At 46.1% G+C, this 24640-nt stretch overlaps 6 protein-coding genes and 1 long non-coding RNA gene across 17 annotated transcripts in view; 2 read left to right on the top strand and 5 right to left on the bottom strand.

The window, feature by feature from the left end:
• Nucleotides 1-18061, top strand: part of LOC6903286 (uncharacterized) — a 42708-nt gene extending 24647 nt beyond the window's left edge. The window contains exons 2-4 of the long non-coding RNA XR_001451019.2: nucleotides 17179-17402; nucleotides 17459-17678; nucleotides 17748-18061. This is a non-coding gene — a long non-coding RNA (uncharacterized lncRNA). The remainder of the gene's footprint in view (nucleotides 1-17178; nucleotides 17403-17458; nucleotides 17679-17747) is intronic.
• Nucleotides 1198-2208, bottom strand: ovm (oven mitt). The gene is made up of 2 exons (XM_001357067.4): nucleotides 2105-2208; nucleotides 1198-2045 (listed from the first exon to the last, which is right to left on the bottom strand). The coding sequence occupies exons 1-2, from the start codon at nucleotides 2189-2191 to the stop codon at nucleotides 1545-1547; spliced, it is 588 nt and encodes a 195-aa protein (XP_001357103.3). The 5' UTR covers nucleotides 2192-2208; the 3' UTR covers nucleotides 1198-1544.
• LOC4817800 (uncharacterized) lies at nucleotides 2313-3782 on the bottom strand. Of its 2 annotated transcripts, none has more exons than XM_033380515.1 (3): nucleotides 2924-3782; nucleotides 2642-2867; nucleotides 2313-2582 (listed from the first exon to the last, which is right to left on the bottom strand). In XM_033380515.1, exons 1-3 carry the CDS (start codon nucleotides 3735-3737, stop codon nucleotides 2369-2371), a joined length of 1254 nt encoding a protein of 417 aa, XP_033236406.1. In that variant the 5' UTR covers nucleotides 3738-3782; the 3' UTR covers nucleotides 2313-2368. The 2 variants fall into 2 exon arrangements, with proteins under 2 accessions (XP_033236406.1, XP_001357105.2); XM_001357069.4 differs by having other exon boundaries at nucleotides 2642-2855; nucleotides 2924-3774.
• LOC4817753 (uncharacterized) lies at nucleotides 3871-5436 on the bottom strand. 3 transcript variants are annotated; one of them, XM_001357068.4, is made up of 3 exons: nucleotides 4543-5430; nucleotides 4274-4487; nucleotides 3871-4150 (listed from the first exon to the last, which is right to left on the bottom strand). In XM_001357068.4, exons 1-3 carry the CDS (start codon nucleotides 5360-5362, stop codon nucleotides 3940-3942), a joined length of 1245 nt encoding a protein of 414 aa, XP_001357104.3. In that variant the 5' UTR covers nucleotides 5363-5430; the 3' UTR covers nucleotides 3871-3939. The 3 variants fall into 3 exon arrangements, with proteins under 3 accessions (XP_001357104.3, XP_015035636.1, XP_015035637.1); XM_015180150.2 differs by lacking the exon at nucleotides 3871-4150 and having other exon boundaries at nucleotides 4336-4487; nucleotides 4553-5436; XM_015180151.2 differs by lacking the exon at nucleotides 3871-4150 and having other exon boundaries at nucleotides 4336-4487; nucleotides 4538-5435.
• Nucleotides 6599-7551, top strand: LOC4817743 (RNA-binding protein 7). Its single transcript, XM_001357070.4, has one exon. The coding sequence runs from the start codon at nucleotides 6687-6689 to the stop codon at nucleotides 7401-7403; it is 717 nt and encodes a 238-aa protein (XP_001357106.1). The 5' UTR covers nucleotides 6599-6686; the 3' UTR covers nucleotides 7404-7551.
• LOC4817755 (TOG array regulator of axonemal microtubules protein 1) lies at nucleotides 7433-16675 on the bottom strand. 6 transcript variants are annotated; one of them, XM_015180152.2, is made up of 10 exons: nucleotides 14406-16650; nucleotides 12578-12925; nucleotides 12024-12508; nucleotides 11883-11961; nucleotides 11766-11808; nucleotides 11539-11701; nucleotides 11252-11478; nucleotides 11072-11189; nucleotides 9141-9451; nucleotides 7433-8931 (listed from the first exon to the last, which is right to left on the bottom strand). In XM_015180152.2, the coding sequence occupies exons 1-10, from the start codon at nucleotides 16413-16415 to the stop codon at nucleotides 7616-7618; spliced, it is 5100 nt and encodes a 1699-aa protein (XP_015035638.2). In that variant the 5' UTR covers nucleotides 16416-16650; the 3' UTR covers nucleotides 7433-7615. The 6 variants fall into 6 exon arrangements, 5 of the variants coding, with proteins under 5 accessions (XP_015035638.2, XP_015035639.2, XP_033236401.1 ...); XM_015180153.2 differs by having other exon boundaries at nucleotides 9141-9424; XM_033380510.1 differs by having other exon boundaries at nucleotides 11252-11427.
• A 3040-nt stretch (nucleotides 18062-21101) lies between the features above and the next one.
• The window catches only part of ft (cadherin-related tumor suppressor fat), a 31558-nt gene continuing 28019 nt past the window's right edge, over nucleotides 21102-24640 (bottom strand). For all 3 annotated transcript variants that reach the window (XM_001357073.4, XM_015180156.2, XM_033380498.1), the window contains one exon: nucleotides 21102-24580. In XM_001357073.4, coding sequence (XP_001357109.4) covers nucleotides 21811-24580 — 2770 coding nt within the window. In that variant the 3' untranslated portion in view covers nucleotides 21102-21810. The remainder of the gene's footprint in view (nucleotides 24581-24640) is intronic.

The following is a 24640-nucleotide window of genomic DNA, read 5'->3' as shown; positions in this document are numbered from 1 at the left end:
TTAGGCTCTGCTCCCTGTCCCTGTCCGTTTCCTATTTTGTTTTCTTTTTTCCCCGGCACAATTCAGTACCCCTCTTGTCCTACGAAAAATTTAAAAATCTGAGAAAAGCGTTCTTCCCTGATTTATTTATTGCATTCGTGCTCGTCGTTACTTTCTCTGTCTGCGCAGCACACGCGAGTGGAAATCTTTGCGTCATCAGCACCACGCACGCGTCCGCCAAGTGATCTTGTTCTTCAGCTGATTGGCTTGGCGCATTGAACGAAACAAAGTTCACCGAGGCAATCACCAAAAGCAGAAGCGATGACGGGCACAGACACAGACCCGGGCATTGCGCTTTAATTTAAGTTCGAATTATGTGTTTTGATTCGGATGTCCTATTATGGATTAATTTTTGGATTTTTGGATAATTCGTCTATGCTGTGCTTAAATACACTTTCTTTTGCGAAGAGCTTGATTGTTGTTTCTTTCCAGCTGATAGGGCACTTGCGATAAGTGGACAATCTGTTTACTGGAGAGTTGTTTATGCAGCTTGCAGAATTCTTACATGATACCAAAGTTGACTGAACTGAACCATCACAAGCATCGCATCACAGTCATCGGCATTTCTTTGTTTCTTAGTCAGATAGATATAATTAACCTCATTTTAAACCTATTTACGTGCATATTAATAATTTTGGGGATACTTTGTTTCTTTGTTTCTGCGTACAGTTCATTATTACACATTCACTCATATATGTAAGTCCATGAGTTCATTCACTTATCAGTCCAGCTCCTTAATTTAGCCCTCCAGCACAGAAATTGTAGCAACTGCATCCCATTCCATTCCCTGTTGCTCCAGTTGCTCATTAGGCATCCCAAAATTATTTCGAAGACCTATAAGAGCACTCGCAGTAGTTTTCGCTCCATATTGGTTTGGTCGCTACGATTTCTGATAATTAGCTTGGGGGCACAATAGGACTCGTATGCAAAAGCGAATCAACCTTTTTAAAAGCTGTTGCTACAAAGCAGCAAGAATCCAAAGAAAAACTTTAAATCAAACCACCTTTCAAAATAGGCGAAATTTCAGACCTTTATTTCATTTTACTGCCTTTTTAAAAGCTTTTCCATGTGAACTTTTATTGAACAAATAATTTTACCCGATAAATGAAGATATTTTCTTTAGGATTAGGTAAATTTTTAAGGAAGTAGGCGACTGCGTTATTTTGAAATTTTTATTTTGTATTGATCATTTTTATATTTTGTTAAACAACTATTGTTCATCACTTATTATTATAAAATTGAATCGGTTTGTTAATTTGGGGAAGCATATTTTTGGGGATGTATCAGTATACAGAATGTACGTCCAAGTAATTTGTCACACAAAATATTTCGGATCGCGACCAGTCGGATCCAGTCGACATGGCCTTTTGTGATTGACATCAATCTCCTTGATTAACTGGAGGGATGCATTTTCACAAGTTCCACAAGAGGTAATCGAGAGCAGGACAGGTGTTTTTGTTGAATGCTGATTTATTTTGCTGAGACAAGACGTTCTTCCTGCCGACTCATTCGTTGGCACCACAGGACTTTTTTATAACCTTGCCCGCCATAAAATAAGTAGACAACGGCCTTATCCGGCCGCGGGGCAGCTCCTCATATAGTCCTCCCTTTACCGTGAAGGAGTGCTTCGGCTGATAGAGCAAGCCCAGGAGCGGGTTCTTTGGATTGATACGCATGTTGTTCATGGCGTAGGTTCCCTTGGTGAGCGGACAGCTGAGTGAGTAGTTACTTTGTTTCAGCACGTTGTCCTTGACGGGCTTGAACAGCGGAACCGAGTTGAAAACATTTTGCAAGTCGCACAATCTGGTGGAGGCATTGTATATGGTGCGGGGCTTCTCCTTGCTGGATCGCTGAACGATTAGGATTCGGGACACAGGCGAGGCGATCTCCTCGTTGATTGTGGTAAGGGAGCCAATCCCAGTTTGGTTAGAAAATGTCATGTTCACTACAAACCGGGGACGGTCGTCTGTCCAGTTTGCGTAGGTTAGAATCACGTAGTAACAGTTCTAGTGAGAGCGTTCTGATATGGTTAGACTTCTGCTGGTGAGGACACACGAATACGAACCTCCTTGCTCTCGATTTCTAGGTGGCCAGTCAACATCATCATTATCCAAGCGATGATGCACACAAGAGTGCTCCAAGCAAATCGCATGTTCTCTGAGCTTCCAACGATAAAACATAATGAGCCCAATGAGTACTCGACTACTGACAAACATGAGTTCTATCGAGTGCAAAATGTGATAATTAGCTACCCCATCAAATTCACATTAAAATCAGTCATTTAGTCAATTTAGTCAATAATAACTACGAGGGAGCATCATTGATTAGTCTAGTACAATATATCGAGCTGCTGTGCTATGTTTAGAATTTGGTTCAGTCTGTGACATATGCGCTCCGAGCCCGTGTTCTTCAGAAGTTCGGCCAGCTGATGGTGTTCTTTTTGCTCGGTGGTCACATTCACATTCTCGGCTAGGATAAATCGCGTCATGAATATGGCATGGGGCACCTGGATGTAGGCAACACGTTTCACCTCCGCCCGAAATCTGTGGAGCATCGGTACACAATAAACACAATCTCTTACGGGTTCATTCCCTTATCTTACGCTTCGTAGCTGTATCCTGATACCTCTGCCCCCACTCGATCCAGACAGCTTATAAATTCCTTGTAGTAGACCTCCAACATGTGTTCGAAGTGTAGCTCCAAGATAGGCATATCAACGCTTGATAACAGAAACGAGATTATGTCATGCGCAACGGAATCGTATTGTGCTGTTTGAAAGTCGATTATTTTCATGTGAGTGGGCGTGCCAGAGGGGCCTGAAAAAAGAACTACGTATATTAGATGCTTGTGTACTTTTAAAAAGAGGGGTTCCTGCCTGACTGACCGTATTGGAACATCAGATTGTTAATCCAGAAGTCCGAATGGATTATACTAGTGAATTGTCCATCCGGCATGTTTGAGGGAGCTGCAAGAAAGTCGAAGAACTCGTCTGACAATTTCTTAACGCGGGATATCAACTCCTCGTTATTGTTGGTCGCTTTTCGTATGTCTTCTAGTGTCTCCGCTTTCATTATGGCCTTCGACTCTGGCGCCGCCGCATGCCAATCGAATTTTTCGAAGAAAGGTTTAATCTGCTCCTGGAAAAAATGTGGCTTCAGTAGCCGCAATGCAAGAGGAAGCGCATGAAACTGGGCCATGTATGTAAGCGCCATCAATGTGTGAGATAGATCGTAGGGCTGCAGCCTCTGGCCTGGGACGTAGTGGCTGCTTCGCAAATTTTCCAGCACCAATATGGCATGCTTGTCCACCAGCTGGCAGCTCGGATCAAGCGATGTCCGTGAGCCGTAGTATCGCGCGAATCCGTCAAAGTTGGCAGCCTGCGGGATTCCCGCCTCCTCCTGTAGTGTGGCTAAGGCAGGCGCCAGTATTTTATATACTGCATTTTCAGTGAGACAAGTCCTTTCCGGCTGAATGAATTGCCAGAATTTTGGATCTGTAGGTGGGACTTTGGCCACCAGATTCTTTTCATAAAGCTCTCCATCTGGGCGAAGCACCTGAGCGCGTATTGATAGCAGAACGCTCCCGTAATTGTCGCCTGGTTGCGTCAGACTGTTGGTTTGGTAGCTGCGAAGGCTTCCTCCGGAAAGGTGGGGCTCAATCACGTGGCCAAGATCGCAAATATCTGGTAAACTGTCCATGCTGCTTCACTACTTAATTGGTACTCTGGTTATGTACGACAGCAAGATCGGAGCAAGCTTCTATCTCAAGGGGTCTTTGCCTTAACTGATTAGCTTTCTGATAACAGAAAGGTGTGAGAAAGCTGTCGTCGCCTCGTGATTTAGCAAAATGTTTATTTGGTATTGTTATGACTTCGATATGCATAATTATATCTGTAGTGACTTAGTAGAATAAATTAAACTTTTTCCCCAACCGCAAGATCTCGCCAAACTTAGCTACAATGTCCTTAGCTCCAGTGTTCTTAGTCAACACGGTCAGGTCCACGTCTTTGTAGTCTGTTGGCAGCTTGCTGCTGTCAGCCAAAATAACTTTCATCATAAAAATGGCATGGGGAAGCTGTAAGTGTGCTTGTTTATGAACTTCATCGAGGAATCTGAGAATGGAAATGCGAATGCAAATTTGAGTTTTTATGTTAAGTAAAATAAACCATATCACGATGTTTTGTATCTACAGAGTAAGTAGTTTATCTGGACTTGTCTGTTGGGAAAATACTTACGTCTCGTATCTATAGCTGTTAGTATCCACACCGACTGCACGCAAAGATTTAATAAAAGCATTGTAATAAATTTTTAGCAGATTGTAGAAATTCTCATCCAAAACCTGTGTTTCCACACTGGAGAATAGTAAAAATATTATATCGTGGACCAAAGACCCATATTGTGCAATTTGGAAGTCGACAATTTTTAGCTTGACCGGGACGCCGTCATCGTCTGGAAGGGATTGGGCTATAAAATTAATCCTTTCAAAAAAATTTTCGCACCTTACTATATTTCACCATTAAATTGTTGATCCACAAATCTCCGTGCACGAGCGTAGTGAAAGGACCATCCTCCACGTCTTTGCCAGCTTGAAACGCATCGAATTTGTCTAGCAACTCTTTGACACGTTTGACATCACTTTCATCACCATTGGTCGCAGATTTGATGTCAGTTAGGATATCATTGTTCATCAAATCTTTCTCTTCGGCTGATATATTAAGGTTCATGTCGAATTTTTTAAAGTAGGGCCGCACATACTCTTCATATATCTGTGGGGTTTTTAGCCGCAAGGCAATTGGAAGGGCGTGATACTGGGCCAAGTAATGGAGAATTAGCACAGTGTGCGCCAGATCATAGGGCTTGTGACGGTTCCCAGGCTTATAGTCGCGAATTGTTAAATTTTCCTGAACAAGTACGGCGTCCCGGTCCACCTTGGTGGCTCTGTCGTTCAGAGAGATGCGGGATCCATAGTAGCGGGGAAAGCCATCGAAGAGTTCGGCGGGCAAGACACCAGCTTTAAGCTGGAGCTTTTTCAGCTCAGGTGCTAAATACTTATAGACAGCATTTTCTGTGATGCAGGTTCTTTCGGGCTGAAAGATTTGCCAGTAAATTTCGTTGGTGACAGGTGGAAGCTTGGCAATCAGCGGCAATTCCCGTACTACAATATCAGTATCCTTGATTTGTGCCTGAATAGCCAACATCACGCTGCCGTAGTTATCCCCAGGCTTGGTCAGGTAACAGCTAGAATATGACTCCAACGTGGTTCCCTCTGGCAAATAAGGCTGGATCACTTTGTGTAGATCCGTAATTTTCGGAACTTCTCCCATGTCGGATCGGCTTGTGCTGCTCCGTTCTCAGTCAATGACGATTGAAAAATGGGAATGACTGAGCGAAGTCAACGTGCTTTTTACTCTCGGTTCTTTATGTGTAGTTCCTATAGCATTATTTAGCTTAAATGCATGTGTGGTAGTCAAATTATTTGTTAACTAAACGAGCGGCGGTCGGCTCTGGGCGAAAAATTGGCTCAAGTGGGGCAGATAACATTTATAGAATGATACCTGGTTCTCGCGGGGTATACGTGACAGCCAGAAGGAAATGTTTTCCACCGCTCTAACTATCAAGAACCTTTTTGCACCGGCTTATTTCGAGAAGAACATTCATAATTTCGTCTCATATGTACGGTGTATTTCGTAGGTGTCAACATTTTAAATGGAAAAATCTGAAATGTTTTTTTTTATTTCTGGTGCTCTGTTTGTTTCGGCGTGCAGGTCACCCTTCAGTCGCCCTGACTAAATAGAACGCTTCATTCATATCACTCGAGGTGCTGATGGGAGATGAATTGTGTAAAGCTAGTACTACAAGAGGCTGCTCAATCAATAGCGGCAACGATGGCATCAGCAACAATCAGTAACATCAACATGTGGATGCCTAATTAAAATGTCTTTGTTATCACAGATGCTTATGCATTGTGTTCAATATCTATGTATCATTCATTCCATGCATTCAATATAAGAGGACATTGAATTTATATCGATATATAATGTCTTTTGTTGCAATTTTTTGTATATTTCAAGGGATGAAACTGTTTTTAGGGACTCTTGAACAATTGTGATGTTTTTTTTTGATCTGGCAGCGCGAAAACTTCATCTTAAACCAAAAACATCAGAAAAATAATGTAGGGAGGACAAAAAGAAAAAAATCGAACAGAATTTATTCTTAACAAATGCGTATGATTGAGTGTGTAAATGTGTAATGTGTAAATTTTGAGACCTGTATGTTAATAATTAGAATTTTTCAAAATAAAATGCCGATAACTTTCACTTATCGCACAAAAACACTTGTATTTTTTCTGTGTTTAACCCTGTGTATCGATAGTTGATTCAAATGTCACGGGTTATAATCTTATGAGGTGAAACAACAGAAAAATAAAATAAATTTCATCCAAAAAAGTGTTTTGGTGATTCTCAATTTTCGTATCTTATTCAAATTTTGGCCAGTTCAAGAAAAGTAGCACATATCAATTGGAATTTAAATTGTAATTTAAATTCATCGCATTGAAGTATAGCGCGCATATCGATATATATGTACATCACTAATAAATACAACAATACACAATACAAAATCGTGAAAAACAAAAATTAGAAAAAAACAATGGACCTGCAAGTAATAATGCAACAAATGATGCAAGATTTAAACGGATATGGCTATAGATATGCAATGCAAGCGGGTCAGCAGCCCTACGACCAATATCCGCAAAATAGTGTATTCGACCAGGCCCCGGGTCCAGAAGAACAGGACGACGAAGATGACGAGGACGATGATGAACAACGCACCTTGTTCTGTGGAAATCTGGACCAACGCGTTACAGAGGAAATCCTGTACGAAGTTTTCGTGCAAGCAGGTCCTATTGAGGGTGTACGCATTCCCTCGGACAACACTGGACGGCAGCGCAACTTTGGGTTTGTGATATATCAGCGAATATCTGCGGTTCCGTTTGCATTGGAGCTGTACCAGGGCTTGGAATTGTTTCAAAAAAAGGTTACCATCAAACAGCAAGGGGCAGACAAGGTCAAGCCGCCATCATTTGGACAAAATCGTTTACACAACCCGTTCATGCACGAGTTGCCCGGTCATTTACCTAATGACTCTGGAGCACCACGCCACGGTCGTCACAGCTTACACGGTGCCAGACCATATGATCGAAGTTCTGGCGCGAACAACAAGTACAATAATGGGGACCTGCGTCGCCGCTCCGACAGCTCAGTTATGGATCGCAATCGGCCGAGGGCACATCCGCATCCTCAGCACCACCATCAGCATGATAGACGTTCGGACCAACGCAACAATAACAAGCGAAGATTACTTTGAGCCTATGCCTCCAATAAAATCAGAATCAGTTAAATGTAACAATTTTTTTTATTAGTCTTTAAGTATCGCTTACAAACATCTAGATATAAACTTTTGTATGTATCGTAAAGCAGAGGTCTAAATCATAACATCACACTAACGCCCTTCATCAATGATTTTGCATTCCATTAAACTGTTCAGATGACAGATGCTTACTATTGCGTATGCATCAGCTAACGTGTTATACTTCTTAGCGTCTTCTCCACATTCCTATACGTGCGCGATGGTATAACTTCCAGCAAGAGTCGTTGGTAACTGCTGTGCTCGGACAGGGCGCGGAACAAGGACTTGGCATAGCTGCGAGTTTCCAAGCTTCCTTCAAGCAGAAGATTGGCGCCGACCACAAAGAACTTATCGCGGCTCTCGCGGCCCATAGCATATATGCGATCACTGCCTAGTCGCTCGACTAGTCGGAATAGTAGCTTGGACGTTGAAGTACGAACCAAAGCGTTCTGATGCTGTGCACCCTTGGTTGCAAGAATATTTAATACCTTTACTGGCTGAGCGTGATCCACCATCGACTCCAGAGCGTGAGTTGCGTCCGCACGTATGAAGCGATTTGTGTCTGCGGTTCGATGCAATAGTGCACAGACCAGATCATCACATTCCTGTTCCAGATACTTGGACTTTAAGCTGAACAATTCAGCGGCGGCCTGACAGGATGCACGTGCCACCTGAGAGCGTAAATTCCGGACAGAGCGGGTGAGTTGTATGCAGGTCATGTGCATGTGGCTGTCCAGAAAGTCGGCATGGCAGCGAATCAGACGAACCGTGCTCTTTAAGCCGACTATGTTCATCTCCCAGTTGCTGGAGTCTAGCTGGTCAAAGGTCTTGTGTAGGGCCTCGCGAGGCTTCTCGAAGCGCGACATGTTTTGGGGGAATAGCTCCGCCTGTGAAATCTTGATGGCCTGCTTCACAGGAGAGACGCGCCGTTGCCCGCGCAAAAAATATGACGTCTTTGACTTTTGCTTAAGCTGCGCGTGTTGAGTCTTCCCTCTGACAGTGATGTTCCCCATTTGCGAGCCTGATTGCGAAGTATTGTCAGTAGTACTTGTACTGGTATTATCCAAAGAGCCTTGCTTCGAGGCAGGGCGTACTCCATAGAGTGACTCTAGGGAAATGCTGCGAGGCTGCATAACCAAGTTATCATGTAAAGGTCTCAACTTTGAGGTAAAGGAACCGCCTGTACGATTCGCAGATGTTGTCATTTCGTTTGCTGCCAACGGGTCCTCTAGTGGCTTTAAAGGCGAAGACTCAGTGGGTGTCGCCTCCAGTTCATGCTGCACTTCTTCGACCACCACGAAACTGTTGCTGCCCTCAATGTCTTCTTCAATGGGCAGCGACTTTGTTGATTGGGCCCTTGATAGTTGCGGTGACACGTCTTCCAGCTGAGTTTTGATACTTTCTGTTTTACTGTGGAGACTGTTGACACTCTCGTTACGTTTCAGCGTGTCTTCAGGGGGCAGGTGTTCCGTTTCCTCTTCTATGACTGTAAATATATTGAAGATGAGCATTAAAATTGTACGTCTATTAACAAGTTGTTAAAGTGAAAACATTGTTATAGATTGTATCATGTGTCGGTAATGTTAGTGACATTGTGAGGATAAAAAACCCCAAAATTCTAATTTGTTTAAAAGAAAACGTAATGAAAAAAATAAGTGTGTGAAACAAGAGTGCTGTTTTAATGGGTAGTCCTACTTGATACAATGTCATCCACTACGAGCTCTCCAAAGGACTCGACCGCGTTGCGCTCCAGACTCAAGACCTCCATTTTTTTATCAACGCTGTCGCCACTCCGAGCCGGACTTTTTGGTCGTCTGTCCATCTCACAGTGGCTGTTACTTGATTTGGCCGAGGCTGTTGACTTCTGTGAGTAGCTTGTGGACTTCACAGAGAGCGGGGACCCGTCCGTAGTTCCTTTGTCCGTCTGCGATCCTAAGGTCGATGACCGAACTGTTTCCGGATCTGCTCCAATGTGAACGCTTGCATTAGGAGAGGTAAGAATAGAGCTTAAAATGGGAAATAGGTTACTGAATAACTTACAACTCTTCAGACGGGAGCACAGCATACACATTGTCTTTTTCACCATCTACCGGTGTCTGAATCACTTCCCAGGTCGACTTATCATCGACATGTTCACTATCTGTATCAATTTGCATCGATTTTCTGAACTCTTGACATTTGCTATCCATTGGCGCCGTGTTGGTGCAGCAGGTGCCGGAAAGCTGATTGTTCCGATTGTAAGATATAGCCTCGCACAGTGTTGAATGCGCGTCAATTGCCTTTTGGCAAATATACGCCCAGCCAGAGCGGAGAAGAGTGCGTGTCCGACGTAGTAGATTGGACGCCTGTCCGCCACAGGAAAATGCATTCTGCATTTTAAGAAATACTATACTACACTACTACACTCAACTATTCACTTGAAAAACCCGTATTCGGTGTAAAACAAATTAAATACCAGCGCGAAGACAATTAACGCAAAGACAGTGAACTACTTCAAGCAACACCACTGTGCAGACTGTTTGCAATGCTCGTCAAAAGTAGTTTTGACCATTTGGACAATGGGCTGCCCCCACAACTATTCACGTACTTCTGTATTTCCATACTTGGAATCCACAACAAAGCCAGAGTTGCAAATGGAAAACAGGACATTGCGTTTTCCAAGAATTCACACGAATACACACACACTACACGTCCACTTAACTTAAGGGGCCCCCCATCCCCACACAATAGCCAGAAGGAAAAGCCACGAAAAAGGTCGCAGTATGGTCTAGCGACGAACTTCCAGACGAACTAGCCATGTTTCTGACCAGGCGGTCGCCGTATCCACAAGAATACACTCCATTCTGGTTTGCAGACGAGGGCCAACTTAGTCATGTTCGGGTCTCTTCGTTTCGCTATGGGCTAGCCGTTGGCTGCCTCTACCCGAAGTCTGTCATGTGAGGGATGTATGTAGGTACATACGTAGGATATAGGTAAGTATGTATCTGAAGAGGTGACATTTTCACCAATATTCCGAAATAGATCGGAAATATGCTTATGTACATATACTATACACATGAATACATCTTGAGGAAGTTTTAGACAAAGTTTCTAGACGTAAGTCCATGAATTTTACTACTCCTTGCTCTGGAATTTTTCTTTCGAAGTCATAGCCCAACAAAGGAAAATTGATTTTCTTGGGAAGGCAGAAGATGCGTCCAGTGGAAGCCGAATCGCCAGTGGTCAATTGAAGGTTTGTCGCAGGCGACGTTGTTCGATTCTCCACATTCCCTTGCCATAGCCCTAAATATCACCAACGCGAGCCCCACTGCGCATTTAAATTATTTAGGTTAAATAACGTGACACCTTTAAGACTAAGGGTCTTTGGTTTGACTCAGATGCGTGCACCGAGAGCCGGGTGAGGCGCGACCGCTAAATTCGCCTATAAAAACTGCGGCTAATGGTTAACCCGCATGGGGCTCGAGACTATATCAGAGTTGGGCATTCAAATATGTAGGTTAACATTCGTCAACGAACATGGGTATGGGTAGATTGTGGGGGTTGTGGTTTTGGCTTTGTACAGCTGACCAGAAGTGTGTGGGGTTTGATGCCGGTCCGGTGAATTGAGATATGGAGGCAACACTTACTCTGGTTTTGCGGCGCCGGCGCACTCTCTTCCCAACGTATGTGGTGATTGTAGGTTATCAATGGAAAAGCTGCGCTGCTGTTTCCTGTGTATTTCGTTAGTTTTGAGCATTTCTCCATCTATAGAGTATATGATATAAATATGAAAAAAGTTAAAAGAGTGCTTTGATAGGTTTCCGTACCTTGTGCTTGGCCGGTGTTTCGTGTCCTACTGCTTTGCTGCGAAAGCGTGAAGGAGTGCTGGTGCTGCAGCTTCTTGCGCAGCATCTGGCTCTGGTGCGATTTAGTAGGATTCGTATAGCTGACTTTTGGGTATGCTTGACCATCCAATGTGTAGGACGTGGTAGACCTCTGCATGCTGCGCATAAAATTGTTCACAAAATCCGTATGTTGGTTCATGGCGGGAAATCTTTAAGGAATGTGCATTCAATCTTGAAAGTACTCTCTTTGCAAGCTATTGATACACTACCTTGAGCTGGGTCCTGAAAGATGACTCCCAGTGCGGGATGTTAGCTGTATAAAGCTGCCAGTGCTCCCACTGCTGCAAGTGGTTGCCGTGCTGTCAGTGCTTCGGCCATCCATCGAAGTATCTGAGCACGTTTTGCCCACCATGCGACGGTCCATAAGATTTCCTTCATTGGGAGAGACGACAAGACATTACTTGAAAGATCTATACATACAATATCCAAATCTTACCATGCATTGTCCTAGCTCCGAAACTTAATCTCTGAGAAAAGTCCTACGAGCAAAAGTACAATATAATTTTTTTTATTTTGATATTTTTTAATCGGAAAAACTAACACTTGAACTCACATTGGGGCTAGCTATGTCCAGGGTTTCTGGAGGAGAGTGGAAGGAATGTCGATGCAGGCTCTCATTGACGTGAGTAAAGCTGAAAGTAAAAGCCTCTACCAGTATAATGTACGGGGTGTTATTAAGTTTTCCACTGCTAACCTGTGGAGTGTCTCTGTCCTGTCTTTTGCTTCTGTGCTTTCCTGGACGACCCTCTGTCTGCCCGCAGCACGCATGCGTCGCCTTTTGATGGCATTTGGTGAGGCTGAGCCGTCGCCTTGGTTTATCCAGTCAATATCTGCACCGTTCCTATTGCCGGGCTTTTCAGTTTGGTTGAAAATAAACAAGACGGAACTGTCCGGCGTTATAATGGGCAACTGCAGGCGGGACAGACGCATTCTCGTAGCATCGAGCATGAGGGGACCGAGCTCCACGCCTGATGCTATTTCGGATACAATCGCCAGAACCTGCTTGACAGATGATATGTCAGCCAAGACGGCAAGTACCTCCAGTGCCGCCTGGCGCACGCGTCGCTTGCGATTTAACGAGGAGTATATTGTCTGCGCCGTCAGCAGGTTGATGTCGAAGCATGTGCCAGGAAAGGTCATCAAAGCGAAAATAGACATTTGGAGGGCATGATCGCGGAACTGTGGTCGGATCGATGAAAAACGCGCATCGTTAGTTTCGGGGAAACTTAGAACGTGTTATGAACTTACCTTTGAGCTCTTGGCATGCATGAACTCCGGTGCAGTAAGTTTGGCAACAATGGTGCCCGCTGGCAGGCGCTGCATTAGTGCCTTGCAGACTCGATTCGCCCCAGCAGTGCCTTGGCGGCACAGCCCTGTTAGAATCTGAAGGGTGCGCTCCTCCAAGTTGTCCAGCGGAAGGCGTGTGATCAGGTTTACCAGCAATTCACGTTTGAGTTCAGCTATGTCAAAGTGTCGCTCCGAGGAGAGTAATGTTCGCAGCAAGCTGTCCAAGTACGGCTGCACCTGAGCTAAATTACCCGAAGAGCTTAGGGCGAGCTCTAGATGGGAAAATCCCTGCAAGCGATGTCGCCAGTCCTGTTCAAAAAGAAAGAACGATGTTTATAGGCACGCTGTTCATTTGTATGGGGCAAGTGTTTTATTGCCTATTTGCTCCATTTTCGCAAATTAGATATATTCATGCAATACAAATATTTCCCGAAAGTGTCCATTGGCCATTAGAGAGTGCAAATGCGAGCCAACTTTAGATAGTTGACTTCTAAACCCGTGCCATTTATGGTGTCCTCGTCCTCCTAGGCGACTTTTCGTACCTGTTTGTATTTAGTACGCGCTATAATTTCGGTTAATGTTTTTTATATTTTTGTGCTTGTACTGACCCACTTCCTGGCACGCTCGGTTTCGGCCCGCTCCCGCTTTCTCTAGAGTCTTCACCCGAAAGCATTTCGTAATGTTGGTCTTACTATTTTATCGTCGCCTATGCAAGCTGGGTGTGAGTGATTGTTCCTGTTCTTGTTTTTGTTCCGGCAAGCTGCTATGAATATCGCGTGCACTTAAATGATTGACCGGCCAGCTACGCTACTGCCGGAGGACTCTTTGGCACTATGCAGTTACAGCTCTAAGCCAATCCAATACCCATTCCGCATAGCATGAACTGTTACCGGAATCCCCCAGCTTTTTTGCAGCACTCAAAAAGTTCAGATTGATAAGGGGGACATCACAGCCAGAAAGTATGTATGTATGTGCAATGTACATAGTGTTTCCAACTTTAAACTGCTGACGCATATTGACGTCTCCATTTTTACAATACTTTAAGTGGTTTTTCCTATGAGAATCGTTTTATGTTGTGAAGAATTGACGTGAGGATACAAAGTTGCAAGTAATAATTTAAAAGTTCTAGTTTTTGGATATAGTCTTACTCAAAAACTTCGTATATGCATATAAAGTCCGTACCACTCCACGCTCCCCAAAGTGCTTACGAAATTCTTCAAACAAATAATTTTGCTTTGAAACGTATATGTCAAAAATTAATAGGTCATTGATACAGCCACGGTCCGCATTGTTTTCCATCGTCATCGATATAGGTGGGCAGGGGCAGAAACAGCGCTTATCGCTGAAATTTTCATTAGTAAGCAAGGGGTCGCAGTGGCCGGCAATGCGAGTATAATAGCAGTAGTAATAGCGACTACACGTTGGAGGTGGAGTGATGCGTGTCTCGTACGTAGTAAAGCCAGGCGTCTGCCATTATGAAGGCAGAATTATGAACGCATATGAAATTGTATATATCCTAGTGACCCAGTTAGAAAAAAAAGAGCAGGGCGGCACAGTCCGTACAAGCGACAGGCTGCGTTGTGGTAGCGTGTGGTATAATTTAATTCCTTCATTTTTCGTATTACAATGTAGACAGTATGGGTGGGACTTTGTGAGAGGAGTGCAGGAGCAATTACTCTGAGCATGCTAAATTTCGGACAATAACTCGACTGCAATTATGGTGATGTGGCAGAAACAGCGGCAGCCAATTTTCTGGAGGTAGATTAATCGTCACAGTTTCGGAACTTACCCCAGATCGGAGGTCCATCAGAGTTTTGTAGTTGACAATGTCCAGGTCCTCCCACGATTTCGGTGTGACTGGTGACTCCGCCGACATTATGGAGCTGGTTCGTGCTCTTAAGGATTGAGTCGGGGATGGAGATGGCGATACCGCAACGGACTCCGTCATGTCCTCGATGCGGCGCATAGATCGCGGTGAGGGATCTCGTTGAAGATTGTGAAGCACTTCGATCTGTTTGTGCGGAACTTTGGGACTAATATTGTTGCTTCCAGCTGGACTCGTGCTGCGACTACGGGAAAGAGGTGATTGCGGCGGCGGAGTCAATTTCGATTCTTCCGTCTGATGTTTGGGAGAGCTATACGAGCTTGGACTTGCCGTTGACTGATCGGCTTGCACGTTGCTCTGTGGACGGACAGACTGAGAGCTAAATGGGAGAGGCAGGGGTTTGGTATTATCATAAGGTATTTCCACGACCAGTGCCGATGTCTTGCTATCGCCGAGTGCACTTGGAATGCTAACGACAGGTTCACCCTCTATCGGAAAATGCCGAGGAGACCCCGAGGAGTCATCTAGCGTTATTATAGCAGGGCCGTGAATGGGCTGACCTGTTCGTTTGGAATTGTTTGAGGAAATAGCCGCGTCGCTGTCGGGAGTACGCATTTTCACTATCTCTCCACCAAAGGTCACTCGCTTTAGCCCACGAGAGGGCGTGCTGGGCTCGGACTTGGTTTCAGATCCGGCAGTAGGATGCTCGTCCAATTCAGAATCGCTGATAACTTGGACTATTCCTGCCCCTTCTCTCAGATCCTGATGGGACCTCGCACTACCCATCAGTGCTCGGCAAGCAAGCTCTGTTGGTTCAATATCTTTGGAGTACACTCGAGCTGGACTGTCGTACTCTTCTGTCTCGGTATCCGCCTCCAGCAAGCGCATGGTCACAGTGTCGTCATTGATTTTGATTTCCGTCTCCATAATGACCTTTCCTTTATCAGAACAGCTTGGTTGCTGCAGCTGTAGCGAAGAGTCCAACGGATGGATAGAGGTGCTACTGCTCCTCCAGCTCTGTTCCCTCGGCAGAGCTCGCCACGCTCCCGTTTTGACTTCTCCTGCGCGATTTGGCTTTTCACAAACTCCATATACCTGACACAGCTGATAATACTTGGACAGGGCGGTGTGGCCGCACACCGCGTTCATAATAGCTTCAAATTCATGGACTCCTAAAATCTCTCTCATTTTGGACAAAACCTTCAGCGTAATCTCCTGCTGAGCCAGTTGGTCCAAGTGCTCCACCACACGCTGCAAAGCTTGCTGCACTATGAAGTGCCGTTGGGGGGTGTGCAAAATCGATTGAAGTATTGCGGGGAGTGAAAGCAGGACTCCGCAGCTAAGTCGGCCGTGGTCAGACTCCATGGGAGTTAAGCCAGTGTCGAGAATCTTTAGTACGACCGATTCTGGAATAGCTGTTTCAGCAAGATAGACTCGTAGGCAGTCGAGGGCCCCCTTACGAACGGTGGGCGCCTGGTGACCCAAGTTCTCGACCAGCAGGCCGATCAGCTGGTGTTCCTCTATGTGATTGTCGGCCCTGTCTTGCATCACCACAAGGACGTCGACGAGAACTCGCAGAGCGTGTTGGCGCACCTGCCACTCTGGATCCTGTAAGCGTTCGTGGAACTCTGCATACATGGCGTTGGGGCAAATTGTTTCCGGCAGGCGGCGAGTGCGAAGAATATGCTCCCACAGTGGTGTCAGTTGCACTGCACCTATCGGAGCCTCTGTTCGTCGTTGCATTTTCGTTAGTGGGAGGAGCCCAGCCCCCACGCTGGCTGACTGGTTGTTATTCTTGTCCTTGACTTCGCTTCCCGTTGTACCACTCACGTATGTGACACTCTCGCTGGCCTCGCAGTTGTAGTCATTCATCGGAGTGCGAGTGCTATTGGCCGCTGACGTTGCCGTGGTCGCTATAGGGAGCGGCACACTGTTAGTGCCATCTTTGCGTTCCAAAATACGTCGAAAGAACATACTGAGCCTCCCGTTTCGGACTCACTTTTCGCAATGCAATTATCTGACTAGCTGCCGTCGGCCTATTCACTTGCTTTTAATTTTGAATTGTCACGCACGCTTGCATCCGGTCCGAAATGTCCTATGACTGGTTGTGCTACCTTCCTTTCATTTTCTGTTCGTATCTATCTTTGAGGCACAACAGGAACTTTCAACTCTCTAGCAACGACTGAGAATATTACTGTTTGCTGACTGCTTTTGTAGCCAACGCTAGAACTTGGACATTGTGAGCCTAGCTAAACATCATTGAGAACGATCCACTGCGCATGACGGCGCTGCTCTCCGCCTCGAGCTACCGCTCTGCTGTAACTTCCTAAGCAACAGATAGTTTGCTACCACCATTTTACATTTAAATACGTCCAAAAAATGTTGTCAACAGAATATTATCACGATCTTGGTGAATTTCTTCTGTTTTTCGACAGCTCGCAACCCTATAGGATTTTATAGAAAAATGCAGCCTAACTTACAAAATGACCGTAAACCCGTAAAAGTATAACGGTCGCAAAGGGTTAATTTAATATACTTTAGTTAATATATATTTTCAACATTAATTTAACATACATATGTAGTTAGTAAATCGTACAAGATGGCTCGAAAAAAGTTGTAGTAGACGGGCAAGTTTGTCAAGTTTTCTCCAATACTGGAAGACCCAAAACAAAGTAGCACAATATCAAGAACTTAATCTTCCAAAGCAATCCCCTAAAGAAACCGATTTGGCGCATAGTCTTCCAGCTGAGGAGCTCCGCACCTATACAAGATTCTACAATGGCGAGGGTCTCTATAAAAACTGAGGGCGTGCTGCAGCGATGTCCTAAGCAGGTTGTGGACCAAGGCCAATGGCTACTTAATTTGTACTTGAAGCTGCCTATGTTGCGTCGACTGATGCACATCAACGGAGTCGCTGGAGCTGTTTCAGGTGTCGCCGAATATCTTGCACATGTAGAACGCGTGAGTGAATCAGTATATAATTGTGGATATATTTTTAAATACATATTCCTTCACAGCGGACTCTTATACCCTACGTTTTGCCACAAGCCGAGTCGTATCCGATTTCCCCCCGCCAGACGGAGTCCTATCCAAACATTACCGAGGCGTATTCGAGACAGACCGAGTCCCATCCCAGCCAGACTGAATTGTGTTCCAGCAGGACAGAAGCGCACCCCTTACCTGATTTGAACCCGGCCATTTGACGCGAGTTTTTTTTGTACGGTGGCGCCCCAATCGGTGATTTCTTTAACTACATTTTCAAAAATAACAAATTACAGACTAGTTTTGTTTTCTCCGTTATTTTAGGCCCGTGCGACGGCTTCCTGTGATCGGAAAAATATCCCTGATTTGCTGGAGTCCTTATCAAGGACCAAGGAACAAGGAAATGTACTCCAGGCGTATAAATATTGTTCTTGCCGTTATTTTAGGCTCGATCGGGACCTGCCAGGAACCCACGTGCTCAGATAAATATCCTTGATCCTTCGGTAAGGACATCAACCGCCCCAACCATACATATTTATTTTTCCCGGCTTTTTGTGGCCCGATCGGGACATGCGTCATCTTACTGTGTTTGGAACAGCACCCTTGATCTAATGCAGTCCGTATCAAGGACCAAGGATCAAGGATATTGTCCCCAGACCTATATATCTTGTTTTCTCCTTTATTTGTGGCCTGATCGGGGAGTGCCACGGCTTCCCGTGATCAGATATATGTCCTTGATTCTTTGATAAGGACCTCAGCCATACATATTTATATCTCGGCTATTTGTGGACCGATCTGGGCGTGCGATGGCTTCCTGTGATCGGAAAAGTGTTCGTGATTTGCTAGTCCTTATCAAGGATCAAGAACATATTCCCCAATTAAAAATATTTAGTTTTCTCCGCTATTTGTGAACCGATTTCGGCGTGCCACGCCTTTTTGTAATCGGGATAGTTTCCCGGATTAAGGATACAGCAAGGATAATTTTTCAACAGTTTTATTCATCAAAACTTAGCTTAGTATAAATAAATAAACAAGTGGAAAACATTTTTAGTTACTATCTAAATGAATGGATGCGTGTATCTAGCATCTAGTAGACCGCGTAGCCCCTCCCTTGGTTGCCATAGTCAAAGTCCTTGTTGTCGATGGCCAGGTTGAAGGATGACGATGGCTTATTAGGTGTGAATCTTGCAATGGGTGCGCTTCTGTCCTACTGAGATACGATTCTGTCTGGCAGGAAAAAGACTCGGTCTGACTCGAAAACGCCTCGCTCATGCTTGGATAGGATCGTCTGGCTGGGGCAAATCAGATACGACATGGTTTGTGGCAAAGCGTAGGGTACATATCTAAGTCCTCTGTGAAGGAAGATAGAATTAAAAATATATGCAAAATTATATACGGATCCGCTTACGCGTCGTGAAACTGAAGTCCAGCGTTTGATTCGGCGGCTTATGAATGGGGGGTTGCTGACATTATTTCCCGTTGGCGTAAACCAACAACTCCGCCGTCGATCGCTGGTCATTGCTGCAGCGGACGGGCGCCACATTGTCAGCTGACCACACAGCAGCGTCATCACGACAGGCCAGCCAGTGGCTGTCACAGAGGACGAGGAGCAACGGCGGAATCACCCGTGGAGAAGGTACCGACAGTTAGCGAACTGGAAAGACGAAGAAAACAGCGTGGGAGGCAAGGAAGAGGGCCATGGCAGTGGCCGGACCAAATTATCGGAAAAAAGGCCACAGGCTCGCGCGACAAGAAGCATGTCCCGAATCATGCCCCTGGTAAACAAGCGAATCAGTGACAGCGGGCACGGAAGAGGTACTCCTAGCCACCCGAGGGTGCGACCTGCTAAAAAGAAAGGTAGAGTTTAATAAAGTAACACTATCTTAATGATATGCAAATCTTCGGAAGGCTATATCTCAGATAAATAGGGCCAGATCGGTGAAGGACCAACTCTCCCAGGATAGTGAGGGTCCAGACTGTAGAGCGGTATCAAAATCTCGCCTATGAAAATGCGGCCGATTTTTGGCAAATTTAATGATGTAACCATCATGATTTTTTGTGAAAATCGTGAAAAAATGGATGTCCCTGTTTCCGATGACAGTCGATTGACAGGACCCTCCCGGTCAGGAAAAGACATGCCGCACTCCGTTCGGCTGCCGTATAGCAGAGATATAGCATGCAGAAAAACCCAGTATTCTAATGAAATCTAAAATCCAAATGTTCGAAATTCTATATCTCGGCTATTTATGGGCCGATCGGTGAAGGACCAACTCTCCCAGGAGAGTGAGGGTCCAGACTGTCGAACGGCTTCAAAATCTCGCCTATGAAAATGCGGCCTATTTTTGCCAAATTTAATGATGTAACCATCATGATTTTTTGCGAAAATCGTGAAAAAATGGATGTCCCTTTTTCCGATGGCAGTCGATTGGGAGGACTCTGCCGATCGCAAGAATACAGACCGAACTCCGGCTGCCATATAGCAGAGATATAGCGTGCAGAAGAACCCAGTACTATAATGAAACGCAAAATCAAAATATTCGAAAGACTGATTCATACATATTTTGATTTCTTCGCTATTTATGATCCGATTTAGGCGTGCGACAGCTTCCTGTGATCGTCCGAATTTTGGTGATTTGGTGAAATCCTTATCATGGGCCAAGGATCAAGGATATTTTCTACAATCATATTTATCCAGTTTTCTTCGTTATTTGTGGTCCGATCTGGCTGTTCCATAGGTTCGTGTATTTGGATATCCTTGATACTTTGCTAGCTCCAATAGCCCTATCTTGTTTTCTCCCTTATTTGTAGCCCGATCTGGGCGTGGATTGGTCCGCCGTGATTATACTGATTTACTTTCACGTCTTGAAGCTGAAGCCCAGCTTTTGATTCGGCAGCATATGAAAGGGGGTTGCTGACATTATTTCCCAGCTACACAGCAGCGTCATCGGGATAGGCCAGCCAGTGGCTGCCACAGAGGACGAGGAGTTAACGACAGCGAGCGAATTTGAAAGACGAAGAAAACAGCGTGGGATGCTAGGAAGAGGGCCATGGCAGTGGCCGGGTCAAAATGTCGGACAAAAAGCCACAGCCTCGCGCGACAAGAATCATGTCCCGAGGGGCGCACGGCATCGTGGCCACGAGCGCAGGAGCCAGCCGGGGCTAACAATCAGTCAGTATATATTGTATATTGGTATCCACGAGCAACAAGGAGGTATGCCTGGGTACGGGAGGGGCCGAAATGTTATAATTAAATGAAGAGTTAAATAAAGTAAATGAATAAATAATAACTTAAGGTAAGGGGAGGTGATCGTGGCATAGAAGTTTGTTGCCCGAGACGTTATTGGCCAATAGAGCTGGAGGGAATACAAAAATAAAAGAATAGTAACCAAGAAAAAATAGTTAATGGCAAATGGCAATGAATATGGGGGAAACAAGGAAAACTTACGCGGTCAAAGCCGATGAGGAAAGCATGGTGCAGCAAATAACTAATGTTATTGTACCAATGCAAGCGATCGTTGATGCAGTATCGATCTGGCAAGCTGGAGTACCTCGCCGGTGAGATTATCGAGAACGATTAGAACGATTTTATTGAGCAACAAAACCATCCGAAATGGAAACTTGTGGTTTTATCTAGTATGTGAGCAGAAGCTATAAAAAGTTTGTGACGAGACACAGCCGTTGAGGTGGATACATTTTTTAACATTTTACTACGTATTTATTTCAAATACCAATTTTACATGTACATACATGCATGATAAAATGTAAGTAAGTATACATATCTAAAGGAATGCGAAGTATCTCTGAAAGTCATTGTCTATGGCTACGACTAAGGTGGTAAGGGAAGTTTAGGTGAATTGTGTCAATAAGTTAGAAAAATGTATTTAATGTACTTAAATGGCGATAAATATCAATAAAATAAGTAGCTGGAACTAATTTAATATAGCACACAGAAAACATATACACAAGTACGGAAGGTAATTATCAATAAGATTATCCAATTAATAGTTTTGGGCTTCCTTAAAAAATTCGCTGACACTGATACTCGGTTATATATTGTAGGTTTGTGTGTTTATATGTTGATCAGTCGATAAATTGTTTTTTTAAAACCCTAACTGAAGTTTACTAAGGAAGTTTGGCCTTGATACAAGGCGTTCAAAAAGCAACTAGTGTCTAAATTATTACAAGGCATAAGATCTACGGATCTACAGATCGCGTAAATCTATTCTAATTAAAAAATATTTTCGATACGCTTTCGTTGTACATTGCGAAATGAAATGGCAATACTTAATACCTACTAGAGGGAGGGGGTTGGCAATTTTACACACAATTTACACATAAATATATAAGAATATTTTTCTGCATCTGTTGCTTGTACTGTTCCACCAGTCTACACGTATTCCTCTGGTGCGGCCTGGCCATTCGAGGGCAGTCGAAGAGTTGACACGGCCTGTGGCTGTTGCTGTTGTTGCTGCTGTGGCGTGTCCGTCGTATCAGGCAGCTCTGCAATATCTTTAAACACGCCCATCAGATTCTCATAGCTTGGCCCCCAGTTGAGCAAGTACTCCCATCCCAAAGTAGTGGCGGATGGGGAGGCGGCGCCGTTCGCTTTGCGATAAATGCCGCTCAAGTGGTTGGCAATGTCATCGTCACTGGCCACCAGAGTGCTGAGCGAGCCGCGGAACGAGGATTCGAAGCCATCGTATGGGTGCGGGGGTATGGGAGGGGTTTTGACGACACTTTGATTACGGCTGGGCTCACCGCTGAGCGCTCGAGCGACAGGACTCCGGCCATCCAAAAGGCTCTTGCTGGTCGAGTATTTTCCATCACCACTCAAGCTATTGTTATCGTACTCGATCTCGGAACAGGTGAAACTGTCGTTGCCGCTCTCATCCGTCGAAGTTGAGCTGTGGGCATCCACGTCAGTGTTGTGCATCCCGCCTCCCAATGACATGTGGAGGGCGCTGCTGGGCACTCGCGGCGCCTCGCTACTTGACGACACAGCATCGAGTGTTGAGACGAGGCTGCAGGTTCTCGGACGGGCATTAAGGCGTTCGATCTCTTCGGCAGTCAGACCCATAGAGGTTTGTGGCGGCGCCTGCTGTGGAACGCCAGGCTTCTGACGGCTGGCACTGGAGCTCTGCCCAGAGAGCTGCGACATGACCGGGCTGTTCAGACTGCGTTCACTGTTGCTGTGCAGGGCATCCTTGCCGACCCCGCCAGAGCTGGAAGTGGTGGCCAAGAGCGCGCTCTGCAAGGGTTTGCCCGAAATATCGTGCAGCGTGAGAATGCGTGGTTGCTGGGAGCTCAGCTCCGAGCTTGGCGAAAGCCGTGCCAGTGGCGTGCTTTGATGAGTGCGAGAGGCGCTATTTGGCGGAGGCGGCTGTCCGCCCTGGTTGCGGGACACGAACGGAGCGTTGACGGCGTGTCGGGGCGAGTGCCGATGCTGCTGCTGGCTGGCCGCGCTTTGGTGCTTGTGGTGGGTATAGGCGGCCACGGGTGGAGAGGTGGCTTTGTACTTCCGCATGCCACCCGCCTCGCGGTAGCCCTTGTAGTGGTACACAATATCAATGTCCGAGGGAGCGATCGAGCTGGCGTTCTCCAAGTCGTAGTGTTCCGGGTATTCGGAGCCCATGTCTACAGAGCTGCCGTGGTCGAGCGGATGCATCGAATTCGGTGGCGGTATGGAGAGATGGTGCTCCTCCCTGATAAGCGGACTCTTGCCCACGACCTCGCGTTCTATGATGTCTGGTCGCTGAGGACGCTGCTGTGGTTGTGGCAGCTCTGCCGTTGGTGTGAGCTCACTGCGCTCCTTGAACTTCTTAGTCAGGAGCTCAGGTCCCACGAGATGGTGCGTGGGTGGGCGCAAATGCTCGGTGGCTCCCACCGGTGGAGCCGGGGCTTCGTTGGGGTGCAGACCTCGTGCCAGTACGTGGTCCACTTGACTCTGAGGCAGTGGTGGCCCGCCCAACACTCCGCCAGGGTGTTTAATTTTGAAGCCCGGCACTCCGCAGCTGAGGCTGCCAATCTTTTCCTGCTTCCCACGGAATCGGTATATAACGTACGATCCCAGAATGGCGACCACCAAAATGACAAAGAATACGATCACCAAAGTGATGCCGATGCTCAGTGGATCCGCAACTTGGGCCGCATCTACTCCAATGTCGCCACTACAGCCTAGCTCCACCTTTCCGTGATGCTGCACTTCGGGAAAGATGCTGCCGGACCCGTTCAGGGGCTGCAGTTCATGATTGATCGTAAAGTTTGCCACGCAACCGACGAACAGTTCGGCATATCCGTCCGCCCGAAGAAGCTCACTGGGAGCACCGCCCACAGTCAGTGTGGTTAGGTATGGGTCCAGGAAGTCGTGCACTCCCGCAATGTCGAGCTCATCGCCCACCTGACGACCGTCAATGAACAGCTGCAGACTGCGACTCTCGCTGTGCAGACTTACGTTGTGCCACCTGCCATCGTGCAGCGAGGCTGGCTCCTGTACCGTCATGTTGATGGTCAGCTGTTGCTTGGAGAAGTATACGAGTTTTCCCTCTTTCAGCGACAGAGAAGTGAACATCTGATTGGTGGCCGAATACAAGAGCAGTCCACGCGGCTGATAAGTGCGGAAGAGCAGGCTTAGTACTTTGGGCGCTTCGTATATCTGGGATGCTGCTGAGATGCTAATGCTCTGTCTGGAACTGGCATTGGCGGTTTGTCGTCTTTCGCGTGTGATAATGTCCGACCAAGCGTCCTTGCTATTGTACAGGTTGTCCAGCAGCTGCATGCGACGATGCAGCTCGGAGATTCTAAACTCAAGAAAGGCCCCGCCGCTCAGTGTGACTGGCTCAAGGGAGTCGGAGCAGTCGGGCGATTGCAGATGCCCTCCACACTGGCACAACGAGCTCGACCAGCGGTCTATACACTGCCCGGCGAACCCTCCGCAGCGCTCTGCCGCCAAGGAAGGCTGACAGGCCTGGCGATTGCAGCCGGGAATAATGCCTCTCTTTTGGAGCGGTGTGCTCAGGTTCAGGGAGCGTCCGGCGATGTGCACGCTGTGCAAGCAGCCCACAAGATCATCGCTGTGCACTTGACCAGGACGCTCCAGGATGGGATCCGCAGAGGCCAACCCGCCAATCAGAAGCGGCTGTTTGTTGAAGTTGAGTGTGCTGTGAGGAACCAGAAGATATAAAAATGAAAATATTGGATTGAGTGCGCCTCATCTTATA

This window comes from Drosophila pseudoobscura, chromosome 4, assembly GCF_009870125.1.
Source record: "Drosophila pseudoobscura strain MV-25-SWS-2005 chromosome 4, UCI_Dpse_MV25, whole genome shotgun sequence".
Taxonomy (NCBI): Eukaryota; Metazoa; Arthropoda; class Insecta; order Diptera; family Drosophilidae; genus Drosophila; species Drosophila pseudoobscura.
Note: the sequence above shows the minus strand (reverse complement) of the source record. Positions and strands in the feature narration are given on the sequence as shown.

Excerpts from the sequence above, each read along its gene's own strand:
- ovm (XM_001357067.4), bottom strand. The coding sequence starts at position 2,191 with ATGCGATTTGCTTGGAGCACTCTTGTGTGCATCATCGCTTGGATAATG. Across the intron at positions 2,046-2,104 it reads TAGAAATCGAGAGCAAGGAG|AACTGTTACTACGTGATTCT; the intron begins GTTCGTATTCGT and ends CGCTCTCACTAG.
- LOC4817800 (XM_033380515.1), bottom strand. The coding sequence starts at position 3,737 with ATGGACAGTTTACCAGATATTTGCGATCTTGGCCACGTGATTGAGCCC. Across the intron at positions 2,868-2,923 it reads CAATCTGATGTTCCAATACG|TTCTTTTTTCAGGCCCCTCT; the intron begins GTCAGTCAGGCA and ends TAATATACGTAG. Across the intron at positions 2,583-2,641 it reads TCAGGATACAGCTACGAAGC|ATTTCGGGCGGAGGTGAAAC; the intron begins GTAAGATAAGGG and ends GATGCTCCACAG.
- LOC4817753 (XM_001357068.4), bottom strand. The coding sequence starts at position 5,362 with ATGGGAGAAGTTCCGAAAATTACGGATCTACACAAAGTGATCCAGCCT. Across the intron at positions 4,488-4,542 it reads CAATTTAATGGTGAAATATA|ACGATGACGGCGTCCCGGTC; the intron begins GTAAGGTGCGAA and ends AATCCCTTCCAG. Across the intron at positions 4,151-4,273 it reads AACAGCTATAGATACGAGAC|ATTCCTCGATGAAGTTCATA; the intron begins GTAAGTATTTTC and ends TTCCATTCTCAG.
- LOC4817743 (XM_001357070.4), top strand. The coding sequence starts at position 6,687 with ATGGACCTGCAAGTAATAATGCAACAAATGATGCAAGATTTAAACGGA.
- LOC4817755 (XM_015180152.2), bottom strand. The coding sequence starts at position 16,415 with ATGTTCTTTCGACGTATTTTGGAACGCAAAGATGGCACTAACAGTGTG. Across the intron at positions 11,962-12,023 it reads AGGACAGAGACACTCCACAG|CTTTACTCACGTCAATGAGA; the intron begins GTTAGCAGTGGA and ends TTTTACTTTCAG. Across the intron at positions 11,702-11,765 it reads CGGAGCTAGGACAATGCATG|GAAATCTTATGGACCGTCGC; the intron begins GTAAGATTTGGA and ends CTCCCAATGAAG.